The 17381-nt window shown below is 42.5% G+C and overlaps 1 protein-coding gene across 1 annotated transcript; it reads right to left on the bottom strand.

Annotated features, from left to right (window-relative positions):
* Positions 1-1843: 1843 nt before the first annotated feature.
* ZNF502 (zinc finger protein 502) lies at positions 1844-11646 on the bottom strand. Its single transcript, XM_040246122.1, has 3 exons — positions 11550-11646; positions 5561-5672; positions 1844-5081 (listed from the first exon to the last, which is right to left on the bottom strand). Exons 2-3 carry the CDS (start codon positions 5613-5615, stop codon positions 3517-3519), a joined length of 1620 nt encoding a protein of 539 aa, XP_040102056.1. The 5' UTR covers positions 5616-5672; positions 11550-11646; the 3' UTR covers positions 1844-3516.
* Positions 11647-17381: the final 5735 nt, after the last annotated feature.

Genomic DNA, 17381 nt, shown 5'->3' on the forward strand with positions numbered 1-17381 from the left:
TCCCTTCTCCAGTGGATCTTCCTGACCCAGGAATTGAACTGGGGTCTCCTGCATTGTAGGTGGATTCTTACCAACTGAGCTATCAGGGAAGTCCTCTAAATAGCATTTCTATATTTTCCTTAGATTGCAAGGGTTGCCTTTGGACTTCTATACCTAAGAAACTCTAGTTGGTCAACCAGGCCACCAGGAAGGTGTTTGTGCAATGATATAGGAGTTGAGTAGAATGAAGATTTTGGGACTGTTGGGCCAGATAAAGGACCAGGCTTGGGTAGGACATAGGCTGCCCCACAGCTTCCCTGTCTGACTCTTTGCAACTCATGGACCATACAGCCCGTGGAATTCTCCAGGCCAGAATACTGGAGTGGGCCTTTCCCTTCTCCAGCCTTTCCTAACCCAGGGATCAAACCAGGTCTCCCACACTGCAGGCAGATTCTTTGCCAGCTGAGCCGCAAGGGAAGCCCAAGAATACTGGAGTGGATAGTCTATCCCTTCTCCAGCAGATCTTCCTGACCCAGGAATTGAACCAGGGTCTCCTGCATTGCAGGTGGATTCTTTACCAACTAGGCTATCAGCCATTATAACCTGGTACATAAAATGATGAAGTCAAAAAATACAGAAATACAAAACATGTGACATCAGGGACAGCTTTGAAGAGTTGTTGCCTGAGTACATTCACAAGTGACAAATGAGAGCCTCCCAAGCAAGCAGAAGCAGGGAAGGGAAGCAGGTGATAGGAAGAGAATGTGCAAAGGTGCCAAACTAGAGTCCAGTGATGATGAGTCACAGGAATTTGCACTATGGAATAGAACATGCAGGGAATGCCCTCTGAAATGATGAAGCAGGCACGGGCCAGATGAGGAGACTCAGCTACCCCTGGAGGCTAACACTTTATTCAGAGAGAGAACCAAAGAGCTGCCACAGTTGTGTCTTGGAAAGACCATCCAGAAGACATGTGAAAGATGGCCCAGTCGTACAAGAAACTGCAAGACTGGTTGGGAAAATGGGAAAAAAGCCTAGGAAATAAATCAGGGAGCTTGGATAAAGCACTATCAGTGGGGGTGGCTTCCTAGTTTAGGAGTTATAAGTCAATTGGATATGGTGGTTGATTGGATATGATGAGGGAAGGCTGAGGAAGAAGCTAGCTTGAGGCCAAGCTGGAATGACTTGACACATGGTGGGCCAGCAACTGACACAAAGTCAGGAGTAAATATCTGCATGTGTGAGAATATGGGATGGGGGTAAAGCTGATGAGTTCTTTTTCTGCTTCTCCAGGAAGTAAAAATGGTACCAGATTCTCTTAGCCTGAGGATTAAAATCTCGGTTTGTCCATTCCATTTTAGAAAATCTTTCTAACAACTGAGGCATCTTTCACCCTTAAGGTTTTCTGACTTCTTCCTCAAGAAAACTCTCCCTTTCCTCTCTAACCTCCAGTCAAGACTCCAAAGACAGTAACATATAAATATCACTCTAAATGTCAAGAAGTTCCTAAAGTTTTTGGTAAGCAGTTTGATTAAAAGATACTAACTCAACAAATAAACATTTACTGAGCATTTACTATGTGCTAGCAACGAATTCTTTAGTGTTTGAAAAAATACAGACATTTGCTTTCCATGAGCATAAAATAGTTTTCATAATGTTATTTTTCCCCCTAAGACATTAATTTACTCAATTATGAACTGCCCTATGGCAGGTTTGAGAACATTATCTTTATAGCTGGAGAGGGAAAAGTATGTTATTTCTGTCATATTCCCGTTATTGGTAGTTAATAGCTCAAACTAATGCTTGTAAGACAGTTGCTCTGGAAAAAAATATGAATGCTGAATTCCAAATAACCATTCCAGAATTAACTTACTTTAGTTGTGTTTAATGGCCATATTTTTTTAAAACTATATAAACTTCAGAGCATAGAAAACTATTTCAAATACCAGTCAAAGGCTATCTTCATATAATCTTCCACAGCTGACTCTCTGGGCAGCAGTTAAGTACAAGAAAGAAAATGGAGACGTAAAGGGGAAACATGCCCTTCTTTTCACTCAAAAAATAAAATACCATCAGTCATGACAAACCATACTATCTTGATTTTCAGCGTTGAAAAACAGGTAATTCTCTTCAGAATTCTTTCCAAATGCATCCCGTGAGAAGGGTTTCCTTAGATAGCTCTAGTTCACAAAGAATGATAAACATCCTGGAATAATAAAGTCCCAATAAAAACAAACATCCAACTCTCATGAATCTATGGATATCTTCAGTGCCGGGACTTCCTGATGGTCCAGTGGTTAAGACTCCATGCTTCTGCTGCAATGGGCACGGGTTCAATCTTGGTAAGGAAACTCAGATTCCTTGTGCCACGTGGCACAGTCAAAACAAAGCAAAAAATAAACCTTCAATGCCATGATTACACAAAACCTAGCCTTCTCCAATACAGTGACTTCATCACTGAAGCTTTCTCTCTTAAGGACTGTTCACCAGTGCCCAAATCCAGCCAACCTGAAAGGGGCTGCCTTCCTTTATCACTAATGCTTTCTCACCCTAAGGGCTAACAAACCAAGTCCCAAGCTGATCCTAGTGGGCTCCTATCCCCTGGTCCCTGTGAACCAGACACCCAGTCAAACTGATAAGGGACAGGAATATGCCCTAGTTCAGGTCAGGAATATGTGGGTGGCTTGCTCAGTCATGGGCAGGCTTTCTGCTCTGAGGCCTCTTACCACTGGTAACCCAGCAAAAACCACTTCCTTTCTGGGTAAGCAAATACTTCCACAGGGACAGAAGACAGGTCTTCTCTGCAACACTCTGAGCAGATCTGACTTCCTTCCCACAAACTGACAGCATTTGAGAAAAGCTTTGACTTATTTCCTTCTTAGCCTCAAGTGATCCTCCTGCTTTAAAGGATTGGGAAAGATCTCCCTCACCCTGATAAAAAGTCTTCTTTACCATTCCTGTAGCAATCAGACCAGTTCTTGCCATATATCCCAATACGTGTTGAATAAATAAATGATTAAGGATTCTGTTTTCATTTGTTTCTGTCTAACCTTCATGGGACCACGTCTACAGATGGGCGGCCTTCCCACAGTAGCCACCTCAGTCATTTGGAGGTTATTCAGCACCACCTCAGAAGAGCTGCCATTTTCACATTGAGCATCAGTTTGGAAAAGCAACCCAGCCTAGTGAGCAGTGAACACAGGTGACAAGTTGGGGAGGTAAGGCAGGAGTGTAATAAGGGAAACACAGTGTTAACTTAATAAATGGCACCTCCAGCTATTAGAGTGCCCTAGGGAGAGGAATGGCAAGGAGCCAAGATTTCTCTGAAAAGTAGGAACTTCCTATCCTGTATTCCCAGATGCCCACCTGGAGTAGGCTCTGCGTTCTCCAAATTCCCACCTCCATTTCTGGAAATATTCTTCTGAGTATGGTGTCCAAGGCTCCTTTATCCTTCCCTCTAGGAACTGTTCCTGTGCCTCTACCCTGGGCCAGATTCCTAGCACTCTCCCTAGAGAAACCATCACATGAATGCCAGATTTATTCAGCACTGTGAAGTTTTTGATGTCTGAAAAGGACTGAACTATGTCTAAAGAATTTTCCGCATTCAACACACTCATAAGGCTTCTCACCAGTGTGAATCCTGTAATGTTCACTAAGGTGTGCATACTTGCGGAAGGTTTTCTCACACTCACTACATTTATAGAGCTTCTCACCAGTGTGAGTTCTGTGATGTTCAGTAAGAGATGTGTTGTGAGCAAAGGCTTTCCCACATTCTTGACATTTATAGGGCTTCTCTCCAGTATGAATTCTCATATGCTGAGTGAGACAGGTATTTTGGTTAAAGCCCTTTCCACATTCATTGCATTTATAGGGTTTTTCTCCAGTGTGACTTCTCTGATGCCGAATAAGGCAAATGCTCTGAATGAAAGCCTTACCACATTCACTGCATTTGTAGGGTCTTTCTCCTGTATGAATTCTCTGATGTTTAGTGAGGGGGGTGCTCTGAGCAAAAGCTTTGCCACATTCCTTACATTTATATGGTTTTTCTCCAGTATGAATTCGCTGGTGTTTAATAAGGGATGGGCTCTGACAAAAGGCTTTCCCACATTCCTTACATATATAGGGTTTCTCTCCAGTATGAATTCTCTGATGCTGAGAGAGGTTTGCCTTTGTATGGAAAGTTTTCCCACACTCATCGCATTTATACGGTTTCTCCCCAGTGTGAATTCTCTGATGTTGTGTAAGATTTGAGTGTTTGCGAAAAGAAGAGCCACATTCATTGCATAAATAAGGTTTCTCACCAGTGTGAATTCTCTGATGATGAATGAGGTGTGTGTTCTGACTGAAGGCCTTCCCACATCTATTACATTTGTAAGGTTTTTCTCCAGTATGAGTTCTCTGGTGTTCAGTGAGATGTGAATGATTGCGGAAGGAATTCCCACATTCATTACATTTATACGGTTTCTCTCCAGTGTGGATTCTCTGATGCTGAGTAAGAAATGATCGACATCTAAATGTTTTCCCACACTGCTCGCACTCATATGGTTTCACTCCAGTATGAATTCTTTGATGTCGAATAAGGAATGAGCTACGACTAAAAGCTTTCCCACATCCCTCACACGTGTAGGGTCTTGTATGAGTTCTCTGATGCTGGGTAAAGGATGAACGCTGAGTAAAGGTTCTTCCACATTCACCACATTTCCAAGATTTTTTCTGTGTAGAGAGGGTCAAACATTTACTTTGGCCTGAAATCTCATTGGTGTGTATGCTACTTGTCTCCCATTTATGTAGGCTCTCTTCTGTAGAAACCCTGAGATGTGTAACAAGACTTGAGGTCAAAAGCAAGCTTCTCTCAAAATGATATTCCTGGCTAATCATTTCTGGAGGTGCTTCCTTATGGATAAAAGTTATTGCTCCAAAACCTTCTCGGAAAAACCGTGGTCCAGGAGCCTCTCTGGGAGGGTTTTCCTTCATGTTCTCACATATATGTTTTTCTTCAAATGTAGAATCCTGGTATTCATCCTCTTGGGATCTCTTTGATGCTATCCCTGGCAACTCAATATCAGTGCCATCCTGCTCTGGAGCAGACTTGTTCATCCAACCTGAAAAAAACCACCACAGTGAATGTCTCTTGTGTAGGGCAGAGTGGAAGTCCCTTAACTTAGAGGGACCTCATTTTGACAGGTCTTAATACTGGCCTGAGTAAGGGTCAATAAGAGCAAGTAAGCAAGTAATTCAGAATTATAAGCGGTGGAAGAGATCTGCATCAGGGTAAGGTGATCATCATTAATGAGAAATGGGCAGCTGCAGACACCAAGGAAGTGAGGCAGTCAGAGACAAGGGCGATAAGAGGAAAAAGACCAATAACAGACTAAGATTAGGGCAAACCAGTGAGAGAATGTAAACGAGCTAAACAGTAGAAATGTACCAGGGAAAAGCTGGCCCCAAGAGGTGCTCACTCACGTTCATCCCAACATCCTAAAAGAGAGAGCAATTTTCTCTTCTGAGCTTCACTCAGTTTCTCTGGTAAAATTTCCAAAGCCCTCCTATTTCTTCCACTGGTGAACACTTGCTCACTCACCTGGACAAATCTCTCTTCCAATCTCCCTCTCTTCAGCTCCTTGCATACTCAACATCCACAAATCTTCTCTTTGCTTTGATTTGTAAAAGACTTCAAGGCTGGAAGTGGAGCCCTGCTCACAGAGGAAAAAAAGGTGGGGGAGGGGATATCATTGTCCCAGTAAACAGAAAAATGAGAAAGAGCTGTTGTCTGAGGATACTATCTGATAACTCACATAAAACCTGTCAGGATAGCAATGTGCCTGCATCACCAAGTGTTAAGGATGGCTTCCAGCTTTCTGGATTCACAAACTCCATCTGTCAGCTGTTCAAGTGACAGCCAGACAGGCTAACATATTAGGAAATACTCAAGCACTTGATAAATACATCAGAATGTTATTTATAAAGATAAAAATAACTATGAATGGGAATATCCATGTCAATGAGTCCACTCTTTCCATTATACAATAACCTAAAGAAAAGGCAATTAATATAATCAAAATTTACATGGGGGAAATGGCCTCATACAAGGCTAATGCATTACATCTGACCCACCCACCTCCCCTAAATGTCAAGGAGCTGGATAGTACTTAGGGATTTCTATTTGATACAACCTAGAGATACACTGATTGTCCTTTCTTCAAGGTGTCTTATCAGTGAAAATTTTTTCTTCGGGCACAGCTCAATATAAAACTGCAGGCTGCAGTTAAAAAAAAACATTCTGTGAAATAATTTTTGACTTACAAAGAGTTGCAAAAATAGCAGAGAGTTTCTGGTTTTTGGAAAGTCAAAATTGTAACTGTTCATCAAAAAATATCTCTCCCTATAAGCCTGAAGTGAGAAGTAAAACTGGAAACATCTCAAGAAAAACAGAAGGCAGAGAGATGGTTTATCATAATCAAGACCTCAGAAAACATGAAAGAATAAGATGTCTGGTGAAGTAATTAATAAGACCAGCTCTGTGGCCTTCTCATTAAGGTCTGTGCCTCAGTGTTGAGTTTTAGAGGTTTAGGAGGATTCTAGGTGGGATTTCCTGATCCTCTTCCATAACAGGGACATAAAGTGGACTCACTGCAGAATCCTACAGATATTCATGAGGTAGAGCGGGGTCTGGGTATAATCAGAACTAGACAGTGGAGAAAAAGTCAGACATGACCCTGCCCACCCAGAGTTTATATCACAGCTCAACAAAGAAATTACACCAGTAGTTACAAATAAGAGAATTAAAAAAGCAGAAATATTGGGCACTGTGGAATGTAGAGCAGAGGGGACCTAATCTAACCTGGGAAAGAAAGCCTTGCTGAAGAAGAGATAAGTAAGGATTAGATGGGTGAAGACGGAAAAGAAGATATCAAGAGAAATGAAATGGAATATATAAAAGCAATCAAGCCCCATGCTTCAGAAGAATGAACGAGCTCTAGTAAGGCCAAAGTACAAAACGCTAGAAATAAGCCATGAAGCCTGAGGCAAGCAAATACAATCCTGCAGGTCATTTTAAGGAATTAACCCTAAACTGAGCAGAAGGCCACAAAAAGGACCGGAAAAGGTTTGAAAAAAAGATGTGACATGATTAGATCTGCTATTACACACACACATCCTTTTGTCCATAGTACAAAAGAAAGCCCTGGGATTTCTTTGGAAGGAATGATGCTAAAGCTGAAACTCCAGTACTTTGGCCACCTCATGAGAAGAGTTGACTCATTGGAAAAACTCTGATGCTGGGAGGGATTGGGGGCAGGAGGAGAAGGGGACGACAGAGGATGAGATGGCTGGATGGCATCCCTGACTCAATGGACGTGAGTCTGAGTGAACTCCGGGAGTTGGTGATGGACAGGGAGGCCTGGCGTGCTGCGATCCATGGGGTCGCAAAGAGTCGGACAAGACTGAGCAACTGAACTGAACAGAACTGAACAAGAGAAGTGTGTACAGGGATGAAAGGTAGGAGGCAAGGTGAAGACTGGAGTACCCCTGAGAGGTTGTTTCAGCAGTCCAATAAGGAGACTGGCTGACTAAGAGAAAAAACAACAGGACAAGAGGAATATTAGAGGGAGATGTAAGGAGAAAAAGTTAATGACAATTTGCTGGTTTGAAGCTTGAGTGATGACAGTAACCTTTAATGAGAGTGGGAACACTGGTTTGGGAGGGAAAAGATATATTCAGTTTGAAATATCAGGCATACATGGATATTAGAGAAGAGAGGTATGGACAGAAAACTTATATTTAGAATTTTTGTCGTAAAGAGAGTAATTGAAATTCTGGAGGTAACAGATAAAATCATCAAGAGTATATAGGTAGGGGATCTCCCCAGCAATTCAGTGGTTAAGACTCTGCTGTTCCAATTAAGGGAGTGGGGTTCGATCCCTGGTGGGGGAACTAAGATTCTGTGTACTATGTGGCACAGCTTAAAAAAAAAGAGACAGAGTGTGTAACTAGGAAACCTTAATGGTGAGTTTACACATTTATAAGGAAGTTAAACTCTGGCTTTTATAGACTCTTAATCCCCTAAGAGAAATATGTAACATAATTTAATATATGATAAAAATTGGCATTTCTAATCATAAATAATCGATTTCTCCCAAATTATGCTGAGATTGTTTAACTATCTGGAAAAAACACTTAGTGAGATTCCTATTTCATACCATATACCAAAATAAATCTAAATTGAGTAAAGGGTTAAAAAATGTATTTTTTAAATTTACACATCAAAAAAGTATAGGGACCTGATAAATAAAAGGATTTTTATTAATGAGTAAAGAAAAAAGATGAACTGACAGAAAAATGGGTAGTATAACAAATACTCCAAGAATTACTAAAAGCCAATAAACATATCAAAACAAAGCTCTACCTCCATGGTAATCAAACAAATGAGAACTGAAAGAATGAATTAATTTTTATATCAAATTGGAAATTTTCTCTTTAATGCTAAAACTCAAAAACTGACAAAGGTCAGGAAAAGAGCCTCTCACACACGACTGGTGGGAATGTAATCTGGTACCATCTTTCCAGAGATAATCTAGTTATATATATTAGGTCTTAAAGTTGTATGCTGAGTGTCAATTGGGACACCGTGATCACCATTTTGTAGGTACAGGAACTCAGAACAAAATTCTCAGTCTATACTATATACACCTGCAATGTATCTCAGAAGATCCTCAAATTTATCAGTATGTCATAATTTCAGATACAAATGTAGCATCATATATGTATGTTAAAATATGCATATGAATAAGACCAAAAAAAAGAAAATTAATCATCACCATGGGGATATGAATTACAAATGATTTTTCCCTTCTATTTCCCATATTTCCTCAATTATTTATATTCTGCCTTATTTTTAAAAAACAAACTTAAGGAATTCCCTGGTGGTCCAGTGGTTAGTACTCTGCACTTTCACTGCTGAGGGCCTGGCTCAATCCCTGGTTGGGAAACTAAGGTCACACAAGTTGCACAGGATGGTCTAAATAAATAAATAACTTAAATCTCTCAGAATATCTATCAATTTGTTAGCCATGATCATCTCTGAGGAATAAGATTATGGCACACTTTTTTCTTTTTTCTGGCTGTGCCACGTGGCATGCAGGATCTTCTCCAACAAGGGACTGAACCTTTGGTCCCTGGGTTGGGAGCACAGAGTCTTAACCACTGGACCACCAGAGAAGTCTGAAACTTGTTGTCTTAAGGCCTTTCTTTTTGTAATGCTTGAAAGTTTTCCTGTAGAAATAAATAACTCTAATTACAGAAAAAAGTGAAAAAATATAATCAGAGATGAGCACAGAGACTTATGTGCAAGGATCACATTATTACTATAATTTTAAGAAAATACAGGCAAGTAAAAATTGATGGTATACCAATATGACAGATTATGAAATTATTAAGACTCATGTTTTCAAAGAATACTCATGAGAATACAATATGTTAAAACAGAGACTACAAAACACTAAAAACAAAAAATATGCACATATATACCAGTACTAAAGTAAGCATTCAATAAACAGAAACAATTATCAACTACACAGATATATACAAAACACACACATAAAAAAGGACAGTAGAAGATCCTCCAAAATGTCAACAACTGATCTCTAGGTCATTTAATGGGTTACTTTATTTTGTCCTTTATATTCTTCTACATATTTCATTTTTCCTGCAATAAACATGAATTACTTTTATAATCCAAAAAATATCTTAAAGTGAAAGATCTGGTTCAGAGTTTTAACTGTCCCCCCCTAAAAAAAACCTTTTTTTTTAATGCCACATCTAATGGATATGGTATAGGTTTCCCATTCAGAATAAGATCAAAGTGGCAAAGTGAGCTGTACTGAAACTCAAGAAACTTTGCTCTGCCATAGCCCATGTGAACAGGCTATTTATCTGAAAAAGGTGACAAATCAGGTAATATTCCAAGTCCTTCCAGCTCCAACGCTCTGTGAAACCCTTGACTAAATGAGTTAATTCACATAAAGCACTTATAAAAATATATGCCACACAGCAAGCACTCAACATAAATTCAGAAATATCACGTTTGAGAAGGACAAGTCTGTTACATCTACTCTCTAGTTGCGGATCATCTAAGCTGTTTGTCTACATCAAAAGTTAGCAAGCATTGCCTTTGTAGTTTGAAAACAGAAGTAGATAATATGTAAACAAGTGAGCTTGTTTGTTTCAACAATTTTTTTTTTTTTAAACAAAAACAGGTGGTAGACCAAAATTTAGCCCATGGGTCACAGTTTGCTGACACCTTGCTTCTAAGCTGGCTAGAATGGAATGCTTACACAAGATAATGTGAAATATCTGTTCATGATTTTAAGATGCTAAAAGGATCAAACTTAATCCAGATTTGGGGAAAACAGGTGTATATATATATATATATACACACACACACACACACACACACACAACATCATCTTGCTAAAACTTACAGGGATCTAGCATCCTCCTCATGTCTTGTAAGGTTTCTCCCTGCTGCCACTTTGCTACTCCTCTAGAAGTGGCTGATGGATTCTGGGAAGCCAGGTGTTTTTCAAGAACTGAAACCACAATTCCTTACATAACACCACACTTCAATGTACTGTTTTGGGAAGCCCTTCCTGATTTGCTTGTTGGCTCCAAGTAAAGTATTCCTCCAGGCTGCACCTACATTTTCTGCAGCGTTGGGTCACTTAATAGCAGTGTGTCCTCGGATAAGTCATCTATTCTCAACGGACCTCGATTTCCTCAATGAAAATTAATGTTGTTGTGAAGGTTAAATAAATGCACAACTGTTTCAAACAGTGCCTGGTATCCGTTAAGAGACAAATAAACGCGGTTTAAAATATTATCACAGATCTGCTCACATATGTATCTTCCAGTACTACACTGGGAAGCGACTTCCCACTTGGTAAGGCTCCGAGGTCACTCACTCTTGTAGTCCCGCCTCTAAATTCTACGTAATATTTGGCAAGTAATGGATAGTAAACTTTTGTTGTTAGACATAAACGTTTCAGCGTACATACTGTCAGTTGAGCTTTGTAGAGAAAAGAAGGCAGTGACAGTTCAACATTAGAGATCAAGAAATCGGCTCGGTATCCCAGGGAATTACAGCCCAGGTCTCCAAACTCTCTCGCTAGTGCGTTTCACACTATTTGCTTTCTCCTCTGAAGTCCCTTCAAATTTTTTAAGTTTGAGCTGCAAGACTGTTGGGGGAAACAGGTGTGCCCAAACGGAGAACTCTGACCCCCAGGATTTCGTTTCCGAACTCGGGTCCTAGGTCTCGGTCGCTTATCCGTTACTCAATCATCATTCACTCATTCACGCCATCATCTTCTTAGGTGTGTTCTGCGTGCCAGGCCCTGGTGAGTGCAGTGCTGAAGCTGCAAGCGGGGATGGGCTACCAGGAGCTCGGGGCCGTCCCGGTACGCAAATATTCGGGGAGAACGAGGCCCGGGCGGGTTTCCACATAAACCAGGGCTGCCGCCACTGCCGAGAGGCGTGCGGTGTCTGTCTTTCCCTTCCCCTGGGTCCCGCCCGCTCACCGTGATGTCCCGGGGCTCCCCACAGGGCAGCGACCACTGGCCGTGAGGTACACGGAGACCCAGGGGTTAGAGTCACCTGCCGAGGCCGGAAGAACAGCGGCGCGGCCGGTAGTGCGTCATCAGAGGCCCGCGGCTCTCGTCCGGCGCAGCCCTCGGCTGTCTAGGAACTGAGAGGAGCCTCTCGATAGCGGCCTCGTAGGAGGCGATCCCCGTCGGTTTCCCTCCAAGCCCAGTGGCATGCCTGATGTCCCATGAAAGACTGCCTTGCTTGGAAAACAATGACCACCTCATGCCTCGGGAAAACTGTAGATGGGGGTGTTAGGGTTGGAGAAAGTACTAGGTAGGTGTCAGAACGGGCCATCTCAGCAAGGGAGTAATACATTGCGTCTGCGGCAGAATAGCTCCTGGCACTTCCCTACTGGTCCAGTCGCTAAAGACTCCGTCCTCCCATTGCAGGAGGTACAAGTTCCATCCCTGGTCAGGGAACCAGATCCCACACGCTGCAACTGATCCTGTGTGCTCAACTAAGACCTGTGGCAGCCAAATAAGTAAATAGTTTTTGTTTTTGTTTTAATGCTGGCCCTACCTTCTCCCCTTCCCTTGGCTTATAGGCAATGGGGACAGCCCATAAATGCTGGCTCCTACCTCAGTATGGTTCCTTGGACTCTCATCTAAACAGATTCTAACTTTGGGGAACTGAGTTATAACTTCACATCTCCCCTCTCTGACCTGTTTCCTCTCAACAGCCAAGACCTCTCTGCTTCTTACTCTCAAGCTTCAAGTAGATTTGGTGTAACTCCCAGCAGAGGTGATGGGAAATCCAGACCAGCTCCAGAGGCAGGACTGAGCCTGACTAAGGGCTTTGCTCGCCCCAGTCTGTCCAGTTGAGGGCTCACCACCACCAGGGGACAAAAAAGAATAGTGGCTCAACAGCTCCTGCCATTGACGTCTATGCTTGAGGCAGTCAGCTGGCACTGTACTCCATGTTGAACTGTGAAAGTAAAAATGTTTTCCCAGTCAAGTTAGGGTTGGTTTCTCTCATCCACACCTATCCACAGGAATGGGCTTCTCTGGTGGGTCAGTGGTAAGGAACCCGCCTGCCAGTGCAGGAAACCCAGGAGACTCCAGTTTGATTCCTGGGTCCGGAAGATCCCCTGGAGAAGGAAATGGCAACCTACTCCAGTATTCTTGCTTGGAAAATCCCATGGATAGAGGAGCCTGGAAGGCTACAGCCCAGGAGTTGCAAGAGTTGGACACAACTGAGCGACTAAACAACATCCACAGGACTATGGCAGGCTTCTGCAACCAGGCAGCCTTTAAATAAAGGGTTACAAATCCCTTTCAATCGCCTTTCATCCCAACCACCTAACCCTGAGTGGAAGAGAGGATTTACGTTCAGAGAAGTTAGGGATTTGTCCTGGGTTGGAGGTAAGTGAGCAACAGGGCCAGAGTAGCATACTCTCAAGAACTTTGGGAAAATAATCTTGTCCACAGTGGCACGTCTGACTTGTTTCCAGCGGCCCGAGGCGAGAGTCAGCTCGGTAGGACCGGAGTCCCAGGGTCTGGAGGAAGCTGTCCTTGCGCTGGTACGAGCCCCTCCTTCTCCAACCCATTCCCCTCACCCTCTCACCCTGTCTATTCCGTCCGCCGCCCTGCCCCCTTCGCCTCTCTCTGCTTTTCCCCACCCTCATACCTATTCTCTCCCTTCCTGCCCTGGTCCCATGCCCAGCTCCCAGCACAGCGCCCACTCCCCGATGGCAGCCTCCTCCTCTCTGTAGCTGACCTCAGGCTGCAGCCTCTCCTCCGCTTTCCTTCCCAACACACCCGCTCCCAGCGCCTGACTATAGCCAGATCCTCCCTTGGCCAAACTGCCGATCCCTCCTTCCCGTCCATCCTCTGCACTCCTGGCTCACCCAGCCCCTTCCCGCTCTTCCCTCTTCCCCGTGCAACTGCCACTCCCCGGAACCCTCACCTCCGAGTCTCCCAGGCGCCAGCCAGTCCAACCCAGATCCCGGACCCTCAGTCGGCGCGCGAGCGCGGCTCAGTGAACCGGCCGGGGAGAAAGCGCCAGGCTGCAGGCTTTTGCCTCCCAGCTCCAGCAAGCGAGGACGGGTCACCACCATCTTTGTGGTTCTCCCGCTCGGTTCCTCCTACTGGATCCCCGGGAAAAGTGGCCGGCTGTGGGGCCAAGACCCAGCTCGGTCCCTACTGTAAAATGGATTTCCAGTGAACCTGTCTCAAAGGACTAGGTGAAATCATGGGAGAATGAATCATCTTGAAGAGGGCAAGTCTTTGATCTGACAATAAATGGTAAATATCCAAACAGCAAAGATCACAGTAAAGGGACTGACTGTAAACTGGGGGAAATACTTGCAGCACATATGGCAGATGAGAAGAGTCATTTCTTTACTACAGAATCGGTAGAATAAATTCTTAGGGCTTTCCTTGTGGCTCAGCTGGTAAAGAATCTGCCTGCAATGTAGGAGACCTGGGTTTGATCTCTGGGTTGGGAAGATCCCCTGGAGAAGGGAAAGACTACCCACTCCAGTATTCTGGCCTGGAGAATTCCATGGACTGTATAGTCTATGAGGTCGCAAAGAGTCGGACGCGACTGAGCGACTTTCGCTTTCACTGTTCACTTTAGAAATAAATTATTAAGAGGATCAACAACCCAACAGGAAAAAAAGTGCTTAAAGAACATGTACAGGCAATTCACACACAAAAAGAAATACACATGGCTTTTAAACAGAAGATATGATTTTCAGGTTCACTGATAACTGAATGCAAACTAAAATATGACAGCTTTTTTCATTTATCAGAGCAGAAAAGACAGCAATTGTATTATAGAGGATTCAGGGAAGTGGGCATTTTCGCACATACTGGCAACTGCTTTTGCAATTTCTATCTAAATATCAAATGCACATACCCTTTATCAGTTTATCCTGCAGACAAAATTGTATGCATATAACTTTGTCTGCAGGATAAACTTGATAAAGGACAGTATGCTGGGATATTCATCATGGCATTGTTTGTAAAAGCAAAAGATAGCAAAGAACCTACATGACCACCAGTAGGGCACTTGCTCCATGAATCATGGTACATCCATATAACAGAATATCACACAGCAGTGCAAAAGAATGAGATAGATCTTACAGGCAAACCATCTCCAAGACACACTGAGTTAAGAAAAAAAAAGTATCCTAAGCTCGTGTGTGTGCGGGAATATATAAGACTATAAATACATGTCTGGGAGGAGCCCCAAGAAATTGACAACAGTTATCTCTGTGATGTACATACTGGGTACTCTGGGCTGGGAGGGACACAACTTCTTTGTTGTCTGCTCTTGTACCACCGAACTTCTTCCCACAGGCAAGCACTGTTGTTCCAATTAAATAAAGCACTTTTAGATGAGGAGAGGGGTTCTTGGAGGCACACTGAGAAGATAGCTTGGGCGAGGGGATAATGGTCTTTAGCCTCAGTTATCTTAATCCTGACTGTGACTGCTGACTATGAAAATGTAGATAATCCACAAAAGTGGGGGCATATGTATACCTATACCTGATTCATTTTGCTGTACAGTAGAAACTAATACAACATTGTAAAGCAACCATGCTCCAATAAAAACTTATTTCAAAAAAAAAGAATAAAGAGAATGTAGATAAGAGAACTTCCCTCCTCAGGTGAAGTCTAAATGAGATAAAAAACCATTTGGCATTTAGCAGAGTGCCTAGCACACAGGAAACCCCTCCAACTAACAGGGCAGTTACAACCTTGCTATTGGCCCAGCATGGGGACCTGGGTAGCCAAGTAGCCCCCTAGGACTTAGGTTGCCTCCTCACACCCAGGGTGACACAGGGCAGCCCCAGAGAGGCACACAGAAAGCAGGACCTCTCGGGTCTGGGGTAGGCCTCAGTTGTCAGAGATCATGCGTCACAGGGTGTGGAGGACTGGATTGATCCTCCGTGCCCCGAAGGCCTGCTCATTCCATCTGTCTCTTCTCCTCTGGCTCCTGCAGCTGCCTGGGTCAGAATCCAGGGTCTCTCCTGGCCTCTGACAGAAGTGGTCTGTATGGTCTCCAGAGTCCTTTCTCCCCTCACCAGCCCAGCCTCCACTCTACACAGCTTTAACTGCATGTCACAAATGCTGGGGTTACATATATTCTCCAGCTGAATCCCCTCACCTGCCATTAGGTCCTTGGTAACTGACCACTGTATTTCCCCTGACTCTTATTCTGCTGTTCCCCACTACCCATTCCACACCCCACAAGAATATCTTACCACTCCAAACAAGCCAAGATCTTTTTCTTAATTTTTCCCTTCTGATCATGAAAGTAATTTAGGCTCACTGTATAAAATGTAGACAATGCAAGAAAATTTAACCACTGTTAATACCTCAGATATTTATTTCCTTCCAGTCTTTTCTAGGCATTTAAGAAAAATGAAGTGTCTATATACACCACTGAATTTTATACTTTGCATGTTTCATTTAATATTATTGCAAATATTTTATTGTATCACTAAAGATTCCTTAAATTATGATATTTAGTGGTTGCAGAACATTCCATCACATATAATCATTCTACTATTGTTAGTCAGTTGGACTGTTTTCATTTTTTTGTAAAATATTAACATTGACAAGTATATAAACCATTGTCAAAATAATTAGTTTTAGTTTTCTAAAAGTGGTACTACCGTATCAAAGGATTATCAACATTCTTTTTTAAATCATTTAGCTTCCAATAAAACAATAATGAGTTAAAATGGTTTAAAATATATGAACAACAATGATAGGACAGGGAAACAAATTTCTAGAGGATAGAAAATGGATGAAATGGTGGCTTCATCCACAATAAAATTAGATGGAGGGAGTGATAACTTGAAATACTTGTTAAGGGCAATGCAGTGAAAGGAGGCAGCTGTCTACCTGCCAAACTCCAGATGACCTGGGACTTGGAAACCCCTGGTGCAATGAAGGATAAGGTAGAATAGGGCTAAAAATAAGTGCATCAGGGGTCTTCTCTGATGGTCCAGTGGCTAAGAATCCAAGCTTCCACTGCAAGGGGCTGGGTTCACTCCCTGGTGGGGGAACTAAGATCCATGCATGCAGTGCAGTGCCACCAAAAAAAAAAGAAAAAAAATTTTTTTTTAATTTAAGAGTAAAAAAATAAGAGCATCAACTGAAAACCTGTAGTAACACTTGATCCCCTTCTCTCTCACTCTAGAGAATGACTTACATTATCCAAACCCCATAAAAACATGAGATGATTTTTTGCCAAAAGATCACTGCATCCTGGCATTTAGAGTCTTCAGGGAAACAACTTGTTCCTACCAACCACTCAAGAGGGAAGCCTTTTACTGAGCCAAGCCCACTACCTGCCTCCACACCACACAAATATATGCACGTTTATGTCTGAGTGTGTAAGAGTCACAACATATTTGAGGAAATCCTCCAAAGAAAGTCAACAGGATAAACAAAAAGAAAAAAGGACCCAGAGCAGGGGAATGAAGGTGGTGAGGCAATTCAGTGACAGAAGAGACTTTAAGGAAAATCCTAATTAGAATACTCAGATTTAAGAGGCATCTGTAAAATGAGAATAGTATGCTACACAAAAGGAACAAAGTGAGAACAAGAAAAGGCTCTTACAAATTAATTACTGCCAAAATACTCACTAGAAAGGTTGAAAAATGATCAAGGTACTCTCCCAGAAAATGGTATATAAGACAAGGAAATGAAAGTAATATAGTAAGTAGTTGAGGATCAATCCAGAAGTTATATTTGATTGACAGGAATTGCAAAAACAGTGAAAACCGGAAAAAAATATATATGGAAAGG

The sequence above is a fragment of the Oryx dammah genome, unplaced genomic scaffold (genome assembly GCF_014754425.2).
Source record: "Oryx dammah isolate SB20612 unplaced genomic scaffold, SCBI_Odam_1.1 HiC_scaffold_9, whole genome shotgun sequence".
NCBI classification, from domain to species: Eukaryota; Metazoa; Chordata; class Mammalia; order Artiodactyla; family Bovidae; genus Oryx; species Oryx dammah.